Raw genomic sequence first — 17,116 nt, forward strand, 5'->3', positions numbered from 1 at the left:
AGCTGAATTTGAAACTGCTCTGAAACTCAGTCATTCAAAATGTAACTTAACGAAAAGAGCAATCCATCAACAAATCTTTGTTCTTCTCTTTCCCTCCATTGTTTGCGTTCATGACATTTTATAGTGTCCTCGCCCCCCCCCCCCCTCTCTCATATCTTCTATTTCTATTTCTCTCTACTACGCTCTATACTATAAACGAGGTCATATTCAGACGAAACTCACCCAAAACCAATAGGGCGTGTAAAGATGAACAAAGGGGACTCCAAAACCGTCATATTTCAATATATACTGTGTTTGCCATGATTGCATTAGGCCTACTTCTACCAATGTTTACAAAAGCGAACGGTGGAGGTAGATTTATATGCACAATATTGTTCCTACCAATATACCACCTGTCCATTTCTGTGTGGATAGAGATGTGTGTACATGCAGACGAATGCCACAAGATATAGGATCAAAGAATTTTGATTCTATCTTATTCTTTATCGTGGGGAGCCACGTTTTGATCGGGAATTATCAATGTTATAATTAAGACGATCGAGCTGCATGTTCAGCTTTACTGCTATCACCGGGTCACTCTCTGTATTCCATGGAACACAAAACGGCGCCGCAGTAAAGAATCTAGTATTTTCAGTTGAGTGTGTATACCCGGTCTTTCCCGCCAACTTGTGATGTATAGGCTATACAGTAAACCAGGAATATGGACACCCACTCGTGAAACAGACATATTGTAAGTATAGTGCAACTCATATTTGCATTCAACTCAATGCAAGGAACGTGATATGCGTGTGAAATTTCATAGATACAATAATGCATATGCATAAGATAAAAGAAAACCACTGTTGTGTACACTAATGAACTACCCAATGGCTAGCCGTTCTACGCCATCCCCGGGCGCCATCTCCGTATAGGCATATCATACCCACGATTTAACCTTACAAATTGTCCGTATTAATAGCGTAACATATTATGTGGTAAATTAACACTAAGGATTTGATCGAGTGATGTCGTACTATTGACACCAATGTTGTTTTGTAATTTTCGACAGGAAATCCGTGCAGTCAGTAATGATAACGATATTGGACATGGTTAACACTTCCTTGGTCCATTCAGGGCCAATTAATGTAAAGACTATAATGCTTGAACAAATAAAATTAAAATGTAAATGTCATTCCCTCCCAACTGCCCAACGCATGATTTTGATTCGGCTTATTTCCTTATCAAATATTATTTCAACGTCTTAGCAATAAAACACCAATAATTATTACAATCACTGTACAGGCTCTATACACCAGTATCGTGGTGACTTTCATTTCTTACTTCAATTTGTTTGATGAAAGGTTGAAATATATCAATTAGAAATAACAAAGATGTATTACATTTTGATACATCGTGAGACAAAATTAATTTTTTTTTTCTTCTACTCAATCCTTCACCACGATGAACATCTTCCACATCAATTAACATGTACCCTATAGTACTTCCTCGATAACAATATAATATGCTAGTTCAGTAAGTAATTTTGAACCCCTTGGGGGGGGCACACCCATTCACGAGTGGATACCATGCGCGACCATGACATCTCAAAAAGCACCCTAAACACGTATTTTCCATATTCTAAAAAATGCACCCCTTAACAAGTATTTGCGTGTGAAACCCTACCCTTAACAAGTACTGGAAACAAAACGATACTATTGGCAAGTATTCCAAGAATTGAACCCCTGAATAAGTACAGCGATATTTCAACGTTGTGTCGCGAAAGTCGGTTTGGTTTACGTACAGCCCCACCTCCCACACCTCGCGCAAATCGCACTCTAAACACGTAGAGTTGACGCCTGGGGCAAAAAGTACATCCTTTATAAAACATTTAGTCTTGATTTTTTATACCCTCGCAAATTTTACACTAAGCACGTAACTTTCTTAGCGATATAGATAGTATCTATAGATAGTATCTATATCGCAAGGAAAGCTACGTGTTTAGGGTATTACCCTTTTTTCATTATTTTAGTGTTTTTGACACTCTTACTACCTTACGTACACAACGTGCCATAATATTGAAATAATATTGAAACCAGTTGGCCAACTGGTTTCAATAGGGAAGTTGGAACAACTGGTTCCATTTGAAAACCCGTTGCCAAGCCGTTCCAGTTGAAACCAATTGGGCAACTGGAACCAGTTGGCAACTGGATTCAACTGGTTCCAATTGTTCCAATTTCCCTATTAAAACCAGTTGAACCCAATTGGAGGCAACTGGTTTCAATTGGTTCCAGTTGAAACCAATTGGAGGCAACTGGTTTCCACTGGAACCGGTTTCCAACTGGATCCAATTGGAACTTCCAGTTGGAATGAACTTAATTAGTTACTAATTAATTAGCATATGCACTAACTATTGCTCGTGCCAACACAGAAGCAATGTTATCACATGTATATATTTATATGGAAGATCTTCAAATATATGTATTCTTATTTGATGTAATTGGTAATAGTAAGCGGTGTACTAATTTTATTTGAATCCGTTCTAATTATAATCTATAGCATTTATGAACATGGTTTTCACTGCGAAGTATTCTAAACACTTATCTGAAAAAAGTGTGGCCCTTTAAATTGAAAAGAAAATAAATAGATCCATTGTAAATTGTGATGAATCTCATAAAACATTAATCTGTGCACACGCGCAGAGAATATGCAAGTTACCTGGTTTCAATTGGATCCAGTTGGGTAACTGGAAAATTTCCAATTGGAAAAAAATTGGAAATCATTTCCAGTTACCCAACTGGATCCAATTGGGATTTCCAGTTACCCAACTGGTTCCAGTTTTATTTCCAGTTACCCAACTGGTTCCAATTAGAATTCATTTCGATCCAGTTACCCATCTTTCCAGTTAGAAGAGTTACCCAATTGGTTCCAGTAAGGATATCCAGTTACCCCACTGCATGGTTCAAGTTAGGATTTCCAGTTACCCAACTGGTTCCAATTGGTTTCAAATGGAAATTGTTAAATTCCAGTTAAAACCAATTGAAATCAGTTGGAAATCCAACTGGTTTCAATTGGCTTTTGGTCCTGGGATTGAAAAAGACATCCTTTTTACGTGTTTTTTGGTCGCGCATGGTATCCACTCGTCAATGTAAGTGCCCCCCCCCCCGGGTTTTGAACATACTTCACTATTATGGTAGATCCAAACGTGTAACTTCATTTTGTTTTCGAAAATTTTTCCCTCTTCACAGAATCTAAAGTTGAAATTAAAAAAAATCATGGGTTGTTGCTGTTCGGCAAACGACGAAGAGCCTGTTTTGGGAGAACATTCGACTCTACCTATCGATGTCATCCCGTATAAAGGACCCATCATACAGTATGCTTTTGTTGATATGAGAGTGATAGGGACGACTTATATGGGTAAGCACCACGCCCCATTCCGATAGAACCTTTACACTGCATGCAAAAACTCTGGAATCTATATATGTCCACACCAGAGAAGTGTTACACAACATTAGCTGTGTTATTAGTCAGATAGATGTTACAACAGCATCGGTTTGATTCCAAACTGTTGTTTCAATACTTCTCTGGTGTGGACATAATATATAAAGATTCCGGGCTGGTGGTAAATCAACACCGGAGTTTTTGCAGTGCACAGTTAGCTACTTAAATATATTAAACACCCCCTCCAGACCCAACCCCAATCTTTCAACCCCCCAAATTATTTACCCACTTCAAGATACAATGACACCCCACCTACCTTACTGTACAATAAATCAATCCGAGCTACTATTACAACACATCGGGATAGAGCACAATGCCCCCTTCCCCGAAATTTGGAAAAATAGAGAAGAAAAAAAATCACCCCACAAGGACCCTTTAGAACAGTTCTAACACGTCCGAGGTATAGCCGAGGGCATTGGAATTTTCCGAAAGCAATTATTCTAAAAATGATGTGTATTATAAGATTTATAACATCACGATATAGTGATATGTGTTTCCTTGTTATTTACCATTTTTATCTCAAAACCCTGACCGGTCAATATTGAATACACCACATTTATACATTTGAATTTATTTTGTATGTTTCGTTTCTTTATCCAATTTTGTCATTTTTTTTGTTGTTGCGTAAAAAAAAATCAGTGACTTGATCACGTGATAAGTTTAAGCAAATCGTTTGGATCCATATATATCCCCGGTTTAATGACAAACATTATTGGTTGTCTGAATTCACTGTGGTAGGACGCAACTTGAAAACAGACCTAGTACCTCATTACACAGCCTTCCAGGAGCCCTATACTCAGGGGTTCCGGCTCGTCTTGCTGAAGACCGTACCCGGTGTCTTTGAGAAGCTACGGGTCCAGTACGGCATGGAAAGACGCTATTACATCCCTCTACAAGCATCGTTTGTACGACCAGTGGGCAGGTATGTATGGTCGTGAAGCATTCGAGCCGGGGGGGGGGGGGTTCTCATGGCCCTCTTCGGCACCCCCAAGAATTTCCGGGGGGGGGGGTGCTGCGTGTATTTTTCTCCATTGGCAGCACCCCATAGAATTCTGCAGGTGTGACATAATGGAGAAATGTAACCAAAATCACTTTCATTCTGCAGTGAAAAATCTGCTTCTTTTTGCTTCTCAAATTCACACAAGCACCCCTAGTAAAATAAAAAAAAAAGTCGTTCTAAGGCCATAAAGGGTCGTGCCCCCAAAGACATGGCTAACTTGAAGAAGTCATCGCAGTGAACTTTGAGAAACGCCCGAAGCTCGGCAAACATCATCTCGCTACATTAGGAGTGGGGACTATAATCTCCTTTAAAAATCAAATTTCATGGGGGCAATTCACACCCAACCTCATTGATCAGCACCCAATCTCATTGATCAACTCCCAATCTCATTGATCAACACCCAACCTCATTAATCAGTACTCAATCTCATTGGTCAGCACGCAATCTCATTGATCAACACCCAACCTCATTGATCAGCACCCAATCTCATTGATCAACACCCAATCTCATTGATCAACACCCAATCTCATTGATCAACACCCAATCTCATTGATCAACACCGAACCTCATTGATCAGTACCAAATCTCATTGATAAACACCCAATCTCATTGATCAACACCCAATCTCATTGATCAGCACCCAACCTCATTGATCAACACCCAATCTCATTGATCAGCACCCAATCTCATTGATCAACACCCATTCTCATTGATCAACACCCAACCTCATTGATCAACACCCAATCTCATTGATCAGCCACCCAATAATCATTCATTGCAGTTATTATGACCGCCTGGCCAACATTAAATGTTTACTCCATGTGTTAGATGAGAGCCAGACCCGAACGGCTATAGCTCAGTCGGTAGAGCGGGGGATTCGTATTCTGGTGACCCGGGTTCGATTCCCACTTGATGCGCTTGTGCCCTTTGGCAAGGCATTAATCCTCAGTATCAGGTCGTTCGGAGAGGACCTTAAGCCGTCGGTCCTCTGGTTACTTGTTTACAAGCATTCATGCTTTCTTAACAGCCAGGTAAAAAAATCACCACCAATCAATCAAAGCATTGTTTAAGGCAACTTATCGAAAGTCTGTATACTGCGTTCCTTAGCAGGAAACTCGCTGCTGTAAGGATGCTATAATATCATTGGTTCAAAATAAATTTTAATTTTGTACAACTAAGTTAGATTTATTTTCAATATATCACGCGCTCGGAACTAGTAGGTAGTGGGCGGGATGGATGGGGTCTGGAACCAATCACACATCCTCATGTTCTTGTTTTTCTGATTCTTTTCATTCCTTTCAAACTTTAATCTTTTGCTAATCCAGCCCTGCAACCCCGATTGGTCAGGTGAAGATTGTTCAAACGGCCATTGAGTTCAACGAGTCGGTGCTGCCAACAGACCAGGAAAATGTCCAAGCTGCCAGTGAGGTGGCTCGTCTCAGGGAATTCGACACTGTGGTATAATATAAATATACATTTTTTCATTATTAATGATAAATAATTATATGTCCATTTATAGAGCGCAGTGACTATGTACATATACTACTGCGCCTTGATACTTTGTATCATATTATTACCCTGGCTGTATTTAAGCCGCAATATTAATAGGCGCTAAAGCCTTCTAGGAGTAGATCCTACCGGGTACCCATTTACCTCACCTGGGTCGAGTGTAGCACAATGTGGATAAATTTCTTGCCGAAGGAAATTACGTCATGGATGGGATTATTTCTCCGAGTTTGGGGTGGCCTGGTAGGTGGATACGGATTAAGATTTTTGCGTTTACCTTTTCTTACGACCATCCTACGATTTCTTAAATTATACATCGTAGAGAGGAAAAGACAAAACTACACAAATGCACTAAGGAGATCTTAAAGTTCCCCTGTGCTAATTCTACGTTTTTGGAAATACACACATACGTCCCGGGGGGGGGGGGGCACTTACATTGACGAGTGGATGTCATGCGCGACCAAAAAACGTAAAAAGGATGTCTTTTTCAAGATAGGGCACGTTACGTGTACGCATGGACCTACTAGTAGGTCCATGGTTTACCTAACGTGATAAGGATGTAAAAAACACTAAAATAATAAAAAAAGGTATATATTTCGTTAGGAAAGCTACGTGTCTAGGTTCAAATTTGGAAGGGTATAAAATAAGACTAAATTGTTTTATAAAGGATGTACTTTTTGCCCCAACAGTCATGTGCGCGAGGTGTGGGAAGTGGGGCCGTACTAAACCCAATTAAAGGTTGTAGGTAAAGGTAAAACCGATTTCCGTGACATATAACAATTAAAATATTGCTGTACTTGTTTAGGGGTTCGATTCAGGGAATACTTGCCAAGGGTATCGTCTAGTTTCCAATACTTGGTAGTGGTAGGGTTTCACACGCCAATACTTGTTAAGAGGTGCATATCAGAGTATGGAAATTACGTGTTTAGGGTGCTTTTCGAGACCCCATGGTGGTCGCGCATGGTATCCACTCGCGAATGGAAGTGCCCCCCTCCCGGGACATACGTAAGGTCGTCGTACTCCACCATATGGAGATCATACGATTAGCAGGATATGATATCCCTGAATCATCATTAACCATGAAACGGAGCACTATAACACTGTAATTGAGGCATTTCACGTTAACATTTTTGAATGATTTGTAATGTATGTTTAATAATGAGGGTAAAACGCAACGTCCCTATAATCAGCCTTGATCCCATATTTATAAGGTTTATAGTTTAGCCTAAAACGTTTTATCGTTATTCTAGATTGAAGAGAACGGCCGCGAGGGTTATCAACTCGTCTCATTTGAACCCAGTGGTTATACCAAGAAAACAACCAATGTTAAAGAAACAGGTAAGGCCACCAATCCGATATTGCGATCAATTCTGTTATTTGATTTTCATAAAGTTTGGGTACGGATCACGATGGCTGAAATCCACCACGTAACCAACTATCTATAACTAACTAACTAACTAACTAAACTAACTTACTAATAACTAGCTAACTAACAGTTAAATTTGCTAATGACTGCTGATAATGTCAAGTTCTACAGATCATATACAACATGGTCAAGGTACTGACATTAAGATAATTAGGCCTATGTAATAACAATGATCCACATATTAATTATTATACAATGCAATTTTGCTCGGGTATCAAAATAATAAAGCCACACTAAGTCTTTACCTATTATCACAGTTCTACCAGTATACCCTATTTCTTTAAATTATAATTTTTTCAGTGTCGCTCTGTAAAAGTAGGCGTTTCCCATATAACTGTGCTAAATCGAAATTTACTGCCACGTGTAATCCTTAATCTGATACTTGCGTGAAATCATTGATTTTTGTTATTTTTCTCGTATAAAATACAGTTTTGCAAATGGATTTGCTATTTCATCGGTCAAATCAATCAACTTCCGGTTCATTCATATATCAATCGGTCATCATACCTGTCTCATACACTGCTGTCGGCTCATCGCCGGTGTCTCGCCGTCAGATCTACGAACTATCCACCGATGTGACGTCACGACTAGTTGATATTCTCCAGCAGGGATGGAAGATCGTAGATACTAACTACCTGAGTTCGCATCTCCAAGGACGTAAGTAGATGTAGGATACACACACTACGTCACAGTCACACTAGCGAAACTGACTCTGGATCGACCCAGGTTATTAGGTTATTATCATCTAATACATAGCATCGGTCGATTTGTAGTCCGGTTCGTTGGTATGACTGCGATATCACTCTATGATAGCGCTTCTCAGCCGGTGGGCCGCGATAAGCTCCAGAGGAAGAAATAAAATAGGGGGAAAATATAGTATATTTCACAGAAATGTCCGAAAATGTTATGTTCTATTGGTCTAATTTACGTTGGTCAAACAAAGATAAAGCACGCTTCTAAGGTGTTATGCATGTTGCAATATGCATGCACATTGTATGATGGTTTCGATCTAACTTTGATGTGAACCCATCATGTGCATGCACATTGTGTACGTAGTTAATAATCGCCCATTTACCAGACCTTGTCGAATGCATTTAGTTTTAAAAGTGTTTGTTTCGAATGTGCTTCAGAGCTTTGTTTTCAAATTTCACGAAACACATTTTCATCAAAATGGACAGTTTTCAAGGCGAAATTGTACGGGAGGAAACAAATCTACTGTTGAAAAGTCTCAGAATGTTACTGTAAGATAAATATGACCTGGGGGCCCGTTGCAGAAAGAGTTACAATCAAACGTAAAGGCCACCGCACACCTTACGACCCGACCGGTCGCCGACTGGCTTGCGACTGGGTGAGGGGAGATGTGACGTCACAGCTCTTGTCAGCTTGAGAGTCGCAGACCAGTCAGAGACAAGTCGCAAGGAAAATCGGAAGGATTTGACATATCGAATCCTTATGGCTGGATCGCAAGCTCAATCCAACCTCCAGCCAATCAGACAGCAGAGTTGCATAATACGTATTATGATAAACAACGCGCATACGCAGTACGTAGTAAGCGCAATTTCTGAGATGCTATGCCAAAAAGCGCATGCGTGAGTCGCAGATCGGACCGCAAGGTGTGCGGTGTCGAGGCTTATGACTGCCTTGCGATTCATCTCCCCTCACTCAGTCGCAAGCCAGTCGCCGACCAGTCGGGTCGTAAGGTGTTGCGGTGGCCTTTACTCTAAAAATTGGTGATTAGTTGCAGAAAGAGTTGCAATCAATCGCAACTCTAAAAATCAGGCGTAACTTGTTTTTCAACCAATCAAAAGCGCGCATTTGGGACTTGCGATTGATTTTTCTTGGTTGCGTTTAAACGCAGCTCTTTCTGCAACGGGCCCCTGCAGTGGTTCTTAAAGTCGCTCTTAACTTATGAACAGCTTAATGAAACACCCACCAGGTTATGACCTCATGAATACATAATTCGCTCCATTGAAATTAATTATTGTTCTAGTTCAGTGATTTGCGTTGAACGCGCACGCAACTTTTGGTCTATTAAAGTGATTGTTTAACATTGGTTTGACTTTTAAAAAATCTGAGCTAGAAGGTCACACTTGTCACCTGTGTCTAGGATATGTTACAAAAATGAAGCCCAGAAAAAATTGCGTTCGAAAATAATTATTTAGTGCTTCAAAAATTGAAATATAAAGTGACCGGAAACACCATCTTAATTTCATCCCATACACTTATGTGTACTATTTAGGCGTCTATAAGACGCCTATTTACAAAATCGGGGTTTGCCTTGTAGTTTTAGCTTTTCATTCTCAATAATGGTTGTTTTCAGGGTTTATTAGTTCTAATACATGCACTGGTACACATGTTTCATCTTGGTTTGAGAATTTTTTTAATCGGCTGCTCACAAAGTTAAACAATACCTTTAACATGATTAATGTATCACCCTGCGTAAATTATATTTTCAGAATTTCGGCCGACTGCCCGGACCTTGATCTTCAACACGATGTGGGTCTTTGAAAAGCCCTCTACAGCAGTGAATGATCTTCACCCTCGCTGGGAATGTACCGTTATCAAGTATAAACATGTGGTGAAGGTTCGAACAGTTTGTATCCCTTTTACTATTATCATTTACTTTGCAAGAACACGAAACATTCCTCCTAGGTGTGATACAGTCACGTGGGTTTTAGTGAGTATTATTCGGGAATTTCGGGGAAGGGGCAAGTTTTCGCTCAAAATTGAATGTGATTTTGATCAGAAATTCGACAAGCAAGCAAGCCAAAAAAAAATGGGGGATGGGGGTTCTGTGCAAAATGGTGATTTTGATAAGATTTATACATTTTTAGCATACCAACCTGATTTCAAGCGGGTGTCGCCTGTATGGCGTAGGACTTTAACATACGTAGCACCAGAATAATCAATTAGGGAAGCCGATTTCTACTTAGATTACATTACCATGTTTACGTGCACACTGATTCAAACATCATCAGTGCATGGAGTTGTTTTTGTATTGAACCGTGGTTTTAAACTACGGGTTTAAATTTTCGAGCCATATCATATCAATATTGAGGCAGACCCGTCACTTTCTGGTAGAATGGGTAATGTTCATCATAGGCTTATGTAATGTATAGTGACAAAAAAAGTTCAAACGCCATGGACAGATATCTTTATGATCTATCTTTAAAATGGCTTTTCTTAAACCTGGCCAGTATGTCCTATATGGGAAAAAACAAGTCTATCTCTTGTTACTCAATTCAAAATAACGATGTCTCAAAGAGAGATAGAGATGACGATGTTTAATAGCAAATGCCAATCATTCATACTTTTATTTACCACTCTCTCATAAGTTTGCATGCAACCGGATGAAGGCAACCACCACCTGGCAGCCTTTGGTCGTTGAGATGGGTCACCATGGCTGGGAGCTCGCCTGTATCCTGGACACTGCCGAAGCAACAAGGGAAGGTCGTCTGGGATCAAAGCAGACCTTACTCATCGTGTTCCAGCGCCCTCTACGATAGGAATGGGATCAGCTGAGCCTATGGCATTGTATCATCGAAATGAAAAACTGGATATAGAGCAACAACGCGCTTTTTTGAGGCCACAGATACACTAAAATATACTCACTTAAAACTACTCTAAAACGCGCACAAAATTCCACTCATTTTTCTCTTGCGTTTGCCCGGTTTTTTTTTCTTACGTGGTGGTATGGTCCCATATAGTGTTATTTGTGTCACGGAGTAGGCCTACGAAGTTCCTGGAGGGGTACGAAAATGTGTCTGCATATAACCGTCCTATAATGAAATTGCGTGTATCTTTTTTTTTCTTTCATAAAATCAATTTTTTACAATTTAAGACAAACGACACATCGAGGAGCAGCTCGTCTGTGGCGTCAACAAAGCTAAACTATGCTTGTGCAGAAGTGTGTTTGATTCCATGTTAATGATGATGTTAAGGTGCATGAAAACATTTAACAGAAACCGCTGAGAAACCCCCTCATCAGCACTGAAAAAAGAACAGTAACTTTCAATATTGTGTCATTTTGCAACTTTTGAATTTTGACATTGGCCCACATTTCAAGGAACTGCACCTCCGTGTAAACCATAATCATATCATGTAAGGTATCATTGTAAAGAGAATTAGATGATATATTTATTGATATTAGTTACACATTGATATTTACTAAAACCGATGAGGAATTATCGATCAAATTAAAAGAAAAACGCTGAGGAATTCACTCATCACCACGAAAAAAATAACAGTGACTTTTCAATATCGTGTCATTTTGCAGCTTTTGAATTTTGACCTTGCCCCTTATTTCAAGGCACTGCACCTCCATGTAAACCATACTCATATCCTGTAGGGTATCATTTTAAAGAAAATTAAATGTTCTATTCAGTGCGATTAATTACAAATTTATTTGTACTAACACAAAGGAGGGATTATCGGTCAAAGTCAGATTTCCAAACTTTTTTGAGGAGTTTATGATCACATTATATTGGGCTCACTGAACCTCAATATTTTCATGAGAGGTATCTGATGGGATCACGTGATAAAATGTTAAATATTAATTACATCCAACCGCATACAACAAAAGCACCATACATATGAGCTACAGATCACCAAACGACCATTATGACTTTTGAAAAATAATTGTTTTTTTTGCATTTAATACGGGTTCACTCTATCATGACTATAGGCACCTCATTTCCACATAGGTAATGAGGACATCAATGCTATCCTGCAAAATATTATTATTACTTATCGTTCAAGTCAAGGTATTTGGATATACAAGTAGGGGTGACTTTCGTATTGTGCACATCTTTCTTTTGGTATATGTTCTTGTTCAAAGGTTTACTGAATGCCGAACTTATTATATAACAATACTACCATGACATACATCGGAAAACATGGGCACACTATAAATATCGCTGTAATCATCAGTTTTCATTTTACTTTTCATTTTACATCATCATTATTATAATTTTCTACCCTAAATTATTTGGGGGGGGGTGATAATACAGGCAACCCCCCACTTGAAATATTGGGGGGGTATATCCCCCCACCCCTCTCCTCGTGATCGACACTCTTGTATATATGCCTATATACATAATGATTATTTCAAGAATGACTAGATTTTAAAGGGGAAGTTCACCCTGACAAAAACTTTATTGTAAAAATAGCAGAAAAAATAATAAAAAATATTGCCGAAGGTTTGAGAAAAATTCATCAAGCAATTAAAAAGTTATTAGAATTTCAATTATTTGATTTGTGACGTCATATGCGAGCAGCATTCCTACATAGCGAATGGTAAAAAATCAATGAAATGCCATTTTCTAAGAAAATTGAAAATGGTTTTCACTGTACCTTTTGTATATCAATAGACAAATCATTTCACATCCAATCATGAATAGAAAACAAAATTAAGTCATCAGGAACCATGCAAAATGTGAAATTCATGCATTTTATATTACATAACACATGGGGCAGCTGCTCGTTTATGACGTCACAAATCCAAAACTTTGAGCTCTAATAACTTTCTTACTCTTTAACGGATTTTCCTCAAACCTTCACCAATATTTTTTACTATTTTTTCTGCTATTTTTGCAACAAAGTTTTCTTCAGGGTGAACTTCCCCTTTAATTGTAATCATCTTCCGAATTTAAAGATATAAAACAAAATCAAGAAATTTTGTTCATTTTTACCCTTAACGCCAATCAGCGACTGATTAGTATGAAGAACACAATTTTTTGAGACAGAATAAAGTATATACAGAGCATGTGCATTAGGGTATAACATTGGGTTGACAGAGCATGTAAATATGTATGTCATGGTAGTATTTACGCATGCGCAGCGGAATGGAGTGAACGCGCCATTTTTGAGCTCTCGCCACCTTGTTATGTTTCATCATTATTTTCTACTTGGAACCAGTAAATGCCGTGAATAAACTTCTTCTACTTGAAACTGACTGTGCTTGGGAATCATTGACCTGAGAAAACATTTTCTACCTCATGAAGAAAACCTATGATTTGAGAAGAAAAATGCCAGGACCAGCTCAACGAAATGCGAACGCTACACAAAGCCAACGCCCTAAATCGCCAGTTACGAGTGTTACAGTGCCACGTATGCAGTCTGAAGACCCGTCATCGGTTCAACCTACACTTGCAGACGTGCAAAAATCACTGAGTGATTTTTCTGGCAAGGTTTGCACCAAATTGGATGAGATTCATACAGATATTACGTGCATGAAAAAGAAGATGGCAGATTTGGAGGCAACAGTGGCTGACAACGCGGCTCGAGTCTTAGACATCGAAAAGGGTAAGCTTCCTGAAATGGGATCAAAGCTGCAGAAAGAGATCGATCTACTGAACGAGAAGTTATTGCTTTCGGAAATCTACCACAGGAAAGCAAACCTTCTTTTTTATGGCATAGAAAAAAAGCCTAATGAAAATGTAGAAAGGGTTCTACGTGAAGCTTTTAAAGCCATTGGCTTGAGTGAAGAAGAAGCTGAATCAATTGCTCTCATCAATGCTCATCGCCTACCCAACGGGAATGTAACCAATAATGCTCCCCAGCCAATAATTGCTAAATTCATCTACATGGCTCAGAGAAATCGATTGTTGTCTGCTTTCGAGGGAAGAACCGTCAACCGCCGAGGAAATGATTAGTCTTGAGGACGCAATGATGATGATTTTTTTAGATATGTCTTACATTCTTTCATCATTGACGTCTTGACACTCTCCATAACGGCTTCAGCGAACGACCAAAACAAAGATGGATTTCCCCAAAAATCCATCTTTTTAAACCGAACTAACTACAAATTTGTTAATTTTATTAATTCTTACACCTTCCTACGCCTAATGCGTAGGAAGGTTTTAAATACTACTTTAAAAAATGTAAAAAAATGAAGATTTCTTACCTAACTGATGCCGCGTAGACCTCTCGTTCCATATGTAAACAACGGAAATACAATAGCGTCGACCCTTGAACCGCTTATGCATGACGTACTTCCGGAAAGCAATGCCGTCTTAACGAACAATTAAGAGATAAAAAATCTTATTTAACAAATATTAAAATTATTTTGTGATCATAAATAATTTATATATATTGATATGAAATATTTATGATCACAAAATAAATTTTAATATTTGTTAAATAAGATTTTTTATCTCTAAATTGTTCGTTAAGACGGCATTGCTTTCCGGAAGTACGTCATGCATAAGCGGTTCAAGGGTCGACGCTATTGTATTTCCGTTGTTTACATGTGGAACGAGAGGTCTACGCGGCATCAGTTAGGTAAGAAATCTTCATTTTTTTACATTTTTTAAAGTAGTATTTAAAACCTTCCTACGCATTAGGCGTAGGAAGGTGTAAGAATCAATAAAATTAACAAATTTGTAGTTAGTTCGGTTTAAAAAGATGGATTTTGGGGGGAAATCCATCTTTGTTTTGGTCGTTCGCTGAAGCCGTTATGGAGAGAGTGTCAAGACGTCAATGATGAAAGAATGTAAGACATATCTAAAAAAATCATCATCATTGCGTCCTCAAGACTAGAAATGATCAGGAAGTCGCCAGGCCTAATCCACGGATCACCGTACGCACAGACCTACCACCGGCACTCAAAGCACAACGAAGCATCCTAGCGACCAAAGCATACAACCTGCGGAAAGAGAACAACTTATCTACTAAGATAGTGGTTACTGGCACCAAAGTCACACTCTTCACGAAAGAAAAAAACTCCACAGCTGAATGGAAGGCCTACAAAGAATAACTTGGTGAGTTTAAAATCATCATTAACTAACCATCTCGACGTATTGACTCATCACTATTTTGCCTTCCGTGGCTTCTTACATCAGCTCCATTATATTGTTTATAATCGCTCATCAATGCTATTTTTTTTTTTTTTTTTAAGGATGTTTTATTATATTCTCTCAAATCAACATACATGTACATAATCAGATTCTATAAACAATTTGTACAAACTATTTGAAACATAATTATAAATTATACAATAAATCCATTACAATATAATTATACAACTTATACATCAAACTTAAAAAATACTAGAAATTAATATACTAATGCGTTTCAGCAATTACAAAATGAAATATTAACAAAATATATGACATGATCAGAGAGAAAAAAAGATAAAAAATGTTGTTCCACCTCCCACCCCCCCCCCCCTCCCTCCCCTCCGTCCCCAGGTTAGGAGCATTCTCCCCTTTATGCCTATACTCTACATGGAAGGGAATGCAATTCTCCGTATTGGTTTTTTTCTGTGTTTTTATTTATTTTGTTTTGTGGCTTTGTCTCTCGTATATATACCTTTGCCTCACTCTCCCTATTTATTCTTTTAATTAAGATTTTCCCATTTCCTTAAATGAAGAGACATCTTGCCTCTACCTAGCGCCAGCCTTCTTTCTTCCCATTCTTCTTCTTTAAATTTCCTTTTAATTTCATCCATGGTTATATGTGCACCCTTTTCCCTCCCTTTGAAGATTAAAAATTTAACAAAGATTAAAAAGTGATTGATTAAGCGTTCTTTTCCTTCGTCCTTTAATTCTACCCCTACAAGAATTTCCTCCCAGCTTAAATTACCCGTAGAAATAAAACCAAACATCTCCTTACAATTATCCCAAACCAGACAAGCATATTCACATTCCAAAAAAAGATGGCGGTATGTTTCCTCCTCTTTTTTACAATAACAACAAAGGTTATTTTGTGAGATTTTAAAACGGAACAAGTGATGATTTGTGTAAGCAATGCCGTGTAACATTTTAAACTGAAATTCTCTTAATCTACTGTTCAGAGTACATTGTCTTGGTCTCGTAAAAATGTGTTCAATCTTTTCATAAGAGAAACTATATTTGTTTTTTAACCTTTCGAAAACATCAGGTATTGAGAAGTTGCATTTCATAAAATTTGCATAAACGTTTTTAGATACTAACTCCTCCATTGACAAAATTCTTTTTCCAGATATAAATGATATTTCTTCCCTAAGAGAAGCCTCTTTGCTATCTATTTTCATATTTCGTTTCCAGCTGACTGGAAAAGTTTTATAAATTGACTCTATCAGATGAAAATCATTTATGTTTAAACCCTGTCTTTGGAAGTACGAAAATGGCCTTAAGTTTCCATCATAATCCATAATATGTTTCAATCTGTAAATATTTTTTTCATATATTTTTTGGTTAAATATGCATTTCCCTTCAATTCGTACAAATTTATTGTTAAAAAATATCTCATTTCCTTTAAATGTTTCAGATTTTAAACGAAATCCTTCGTCTCTATCCATACTTCTAACAAATCTATATAAAACTGCGGCAATGCTATCTCCAACAATCCAAGCAAGTAATCACATGAAAATATAAAATTTCCTCCCAGATGTTTTGTGGCATAATTGAAATATTGTTTCCATTTCATTGTATTATTTTCTTTTAGTCTTTTTATCCACATAACTCTCTGTGCCTTTATTAACCATTGAAAATTCATCATTTTCAAGCCACCTTGATGGTAATCTAAGTACATCGTTTTTTTGTTAATCTTATTTCTGCCACCCCACAAAAAAGTCAAAGTCAACTGATCAAGCTCGACATAAACCCATTCTGGAATTGGTGTAAGAGATGCCACATATATGAATTTTGAAAAGATAAACTGCTTTAATAGTTGTATTTTGCCCATCAAAGTTAAATCTCTTTGCTTCCACCAGTTTAACAACTTCT

At 38.1% G+C, this 17,116-nt stretch overlaps 2 protein-coding genes across 2 annotated transcripts; both read left to right on the forward strand.

Annotated features, from left to right (window-relative positions):
* The first annotated feature begins 286 nt into the window (after positions 1 to 286).
* Positions 287 to 12,144, forward strand: LOC121422146. Its single transcript, XM_041617043.1, has 8 exons — positions 287 to 730; positions 3,225 to 3,393; positions 4,216 to 4,399; positions 5,803 to 5,935; positions 7,234 to 7,321; positions 7,839 to 8,066; positions 9,866 to 9,993; positions 10,745 to 12,144. Exons 2-8 carry the CDS (start codon positions 3,252 to 3,254, stop codon positions 10,913 to 10,915), a joined length of 1,074 nt encoding a protein of 357 aa, XP_041472977.1. The 5' UTR covers positions 287 to 730; positions 3,225 to 3,251; the 3' UTR covers positions 10,916 to 12,144.
* Positions 12,145 to 13,249: 1,105 nt separating this feature from the next.
* LOC121421124 lies at positions 13,250 to 15,281 on the forward strand. The gene is made up of 2 exons (XM_041615768.1): positions 13,250 to 14,054; positions 14,951 to 15,281. The coding sequence occupies exons 1-2, from the start codon at positions 13,406 to 13,408 to the stop codon at positions 15,163 to 15,165; spliced, it is 864 nt and encodes a 287-aa protein (XP_041471702.1). The 5' UTR covers positions 13,250 to 13,405; the 3' UTR covers positions 15,166 to 15,281.
* The last annotated feature ends 1,835 nt before the right edge of the window (positions 15,282 to 17,116 follow it).

The sequence above is a fragment of the Lytechinus variegatus genome, chromosome 9, assembly GCF_018143015.1.
Source record: "Lytechinus variegatus isolate NC3 chromosome 9, Lvar_3.0, whole genome shotgun sequence".
In the NCBI taxonomy this organism is placed as follows: domain Eukaryota; kingdom Metazoa; phylum Echinodermata; class Echinoidea; order Temnopleuroida; family Toxopneustidae; genus Lytechinus; species Lytechinus variegatus.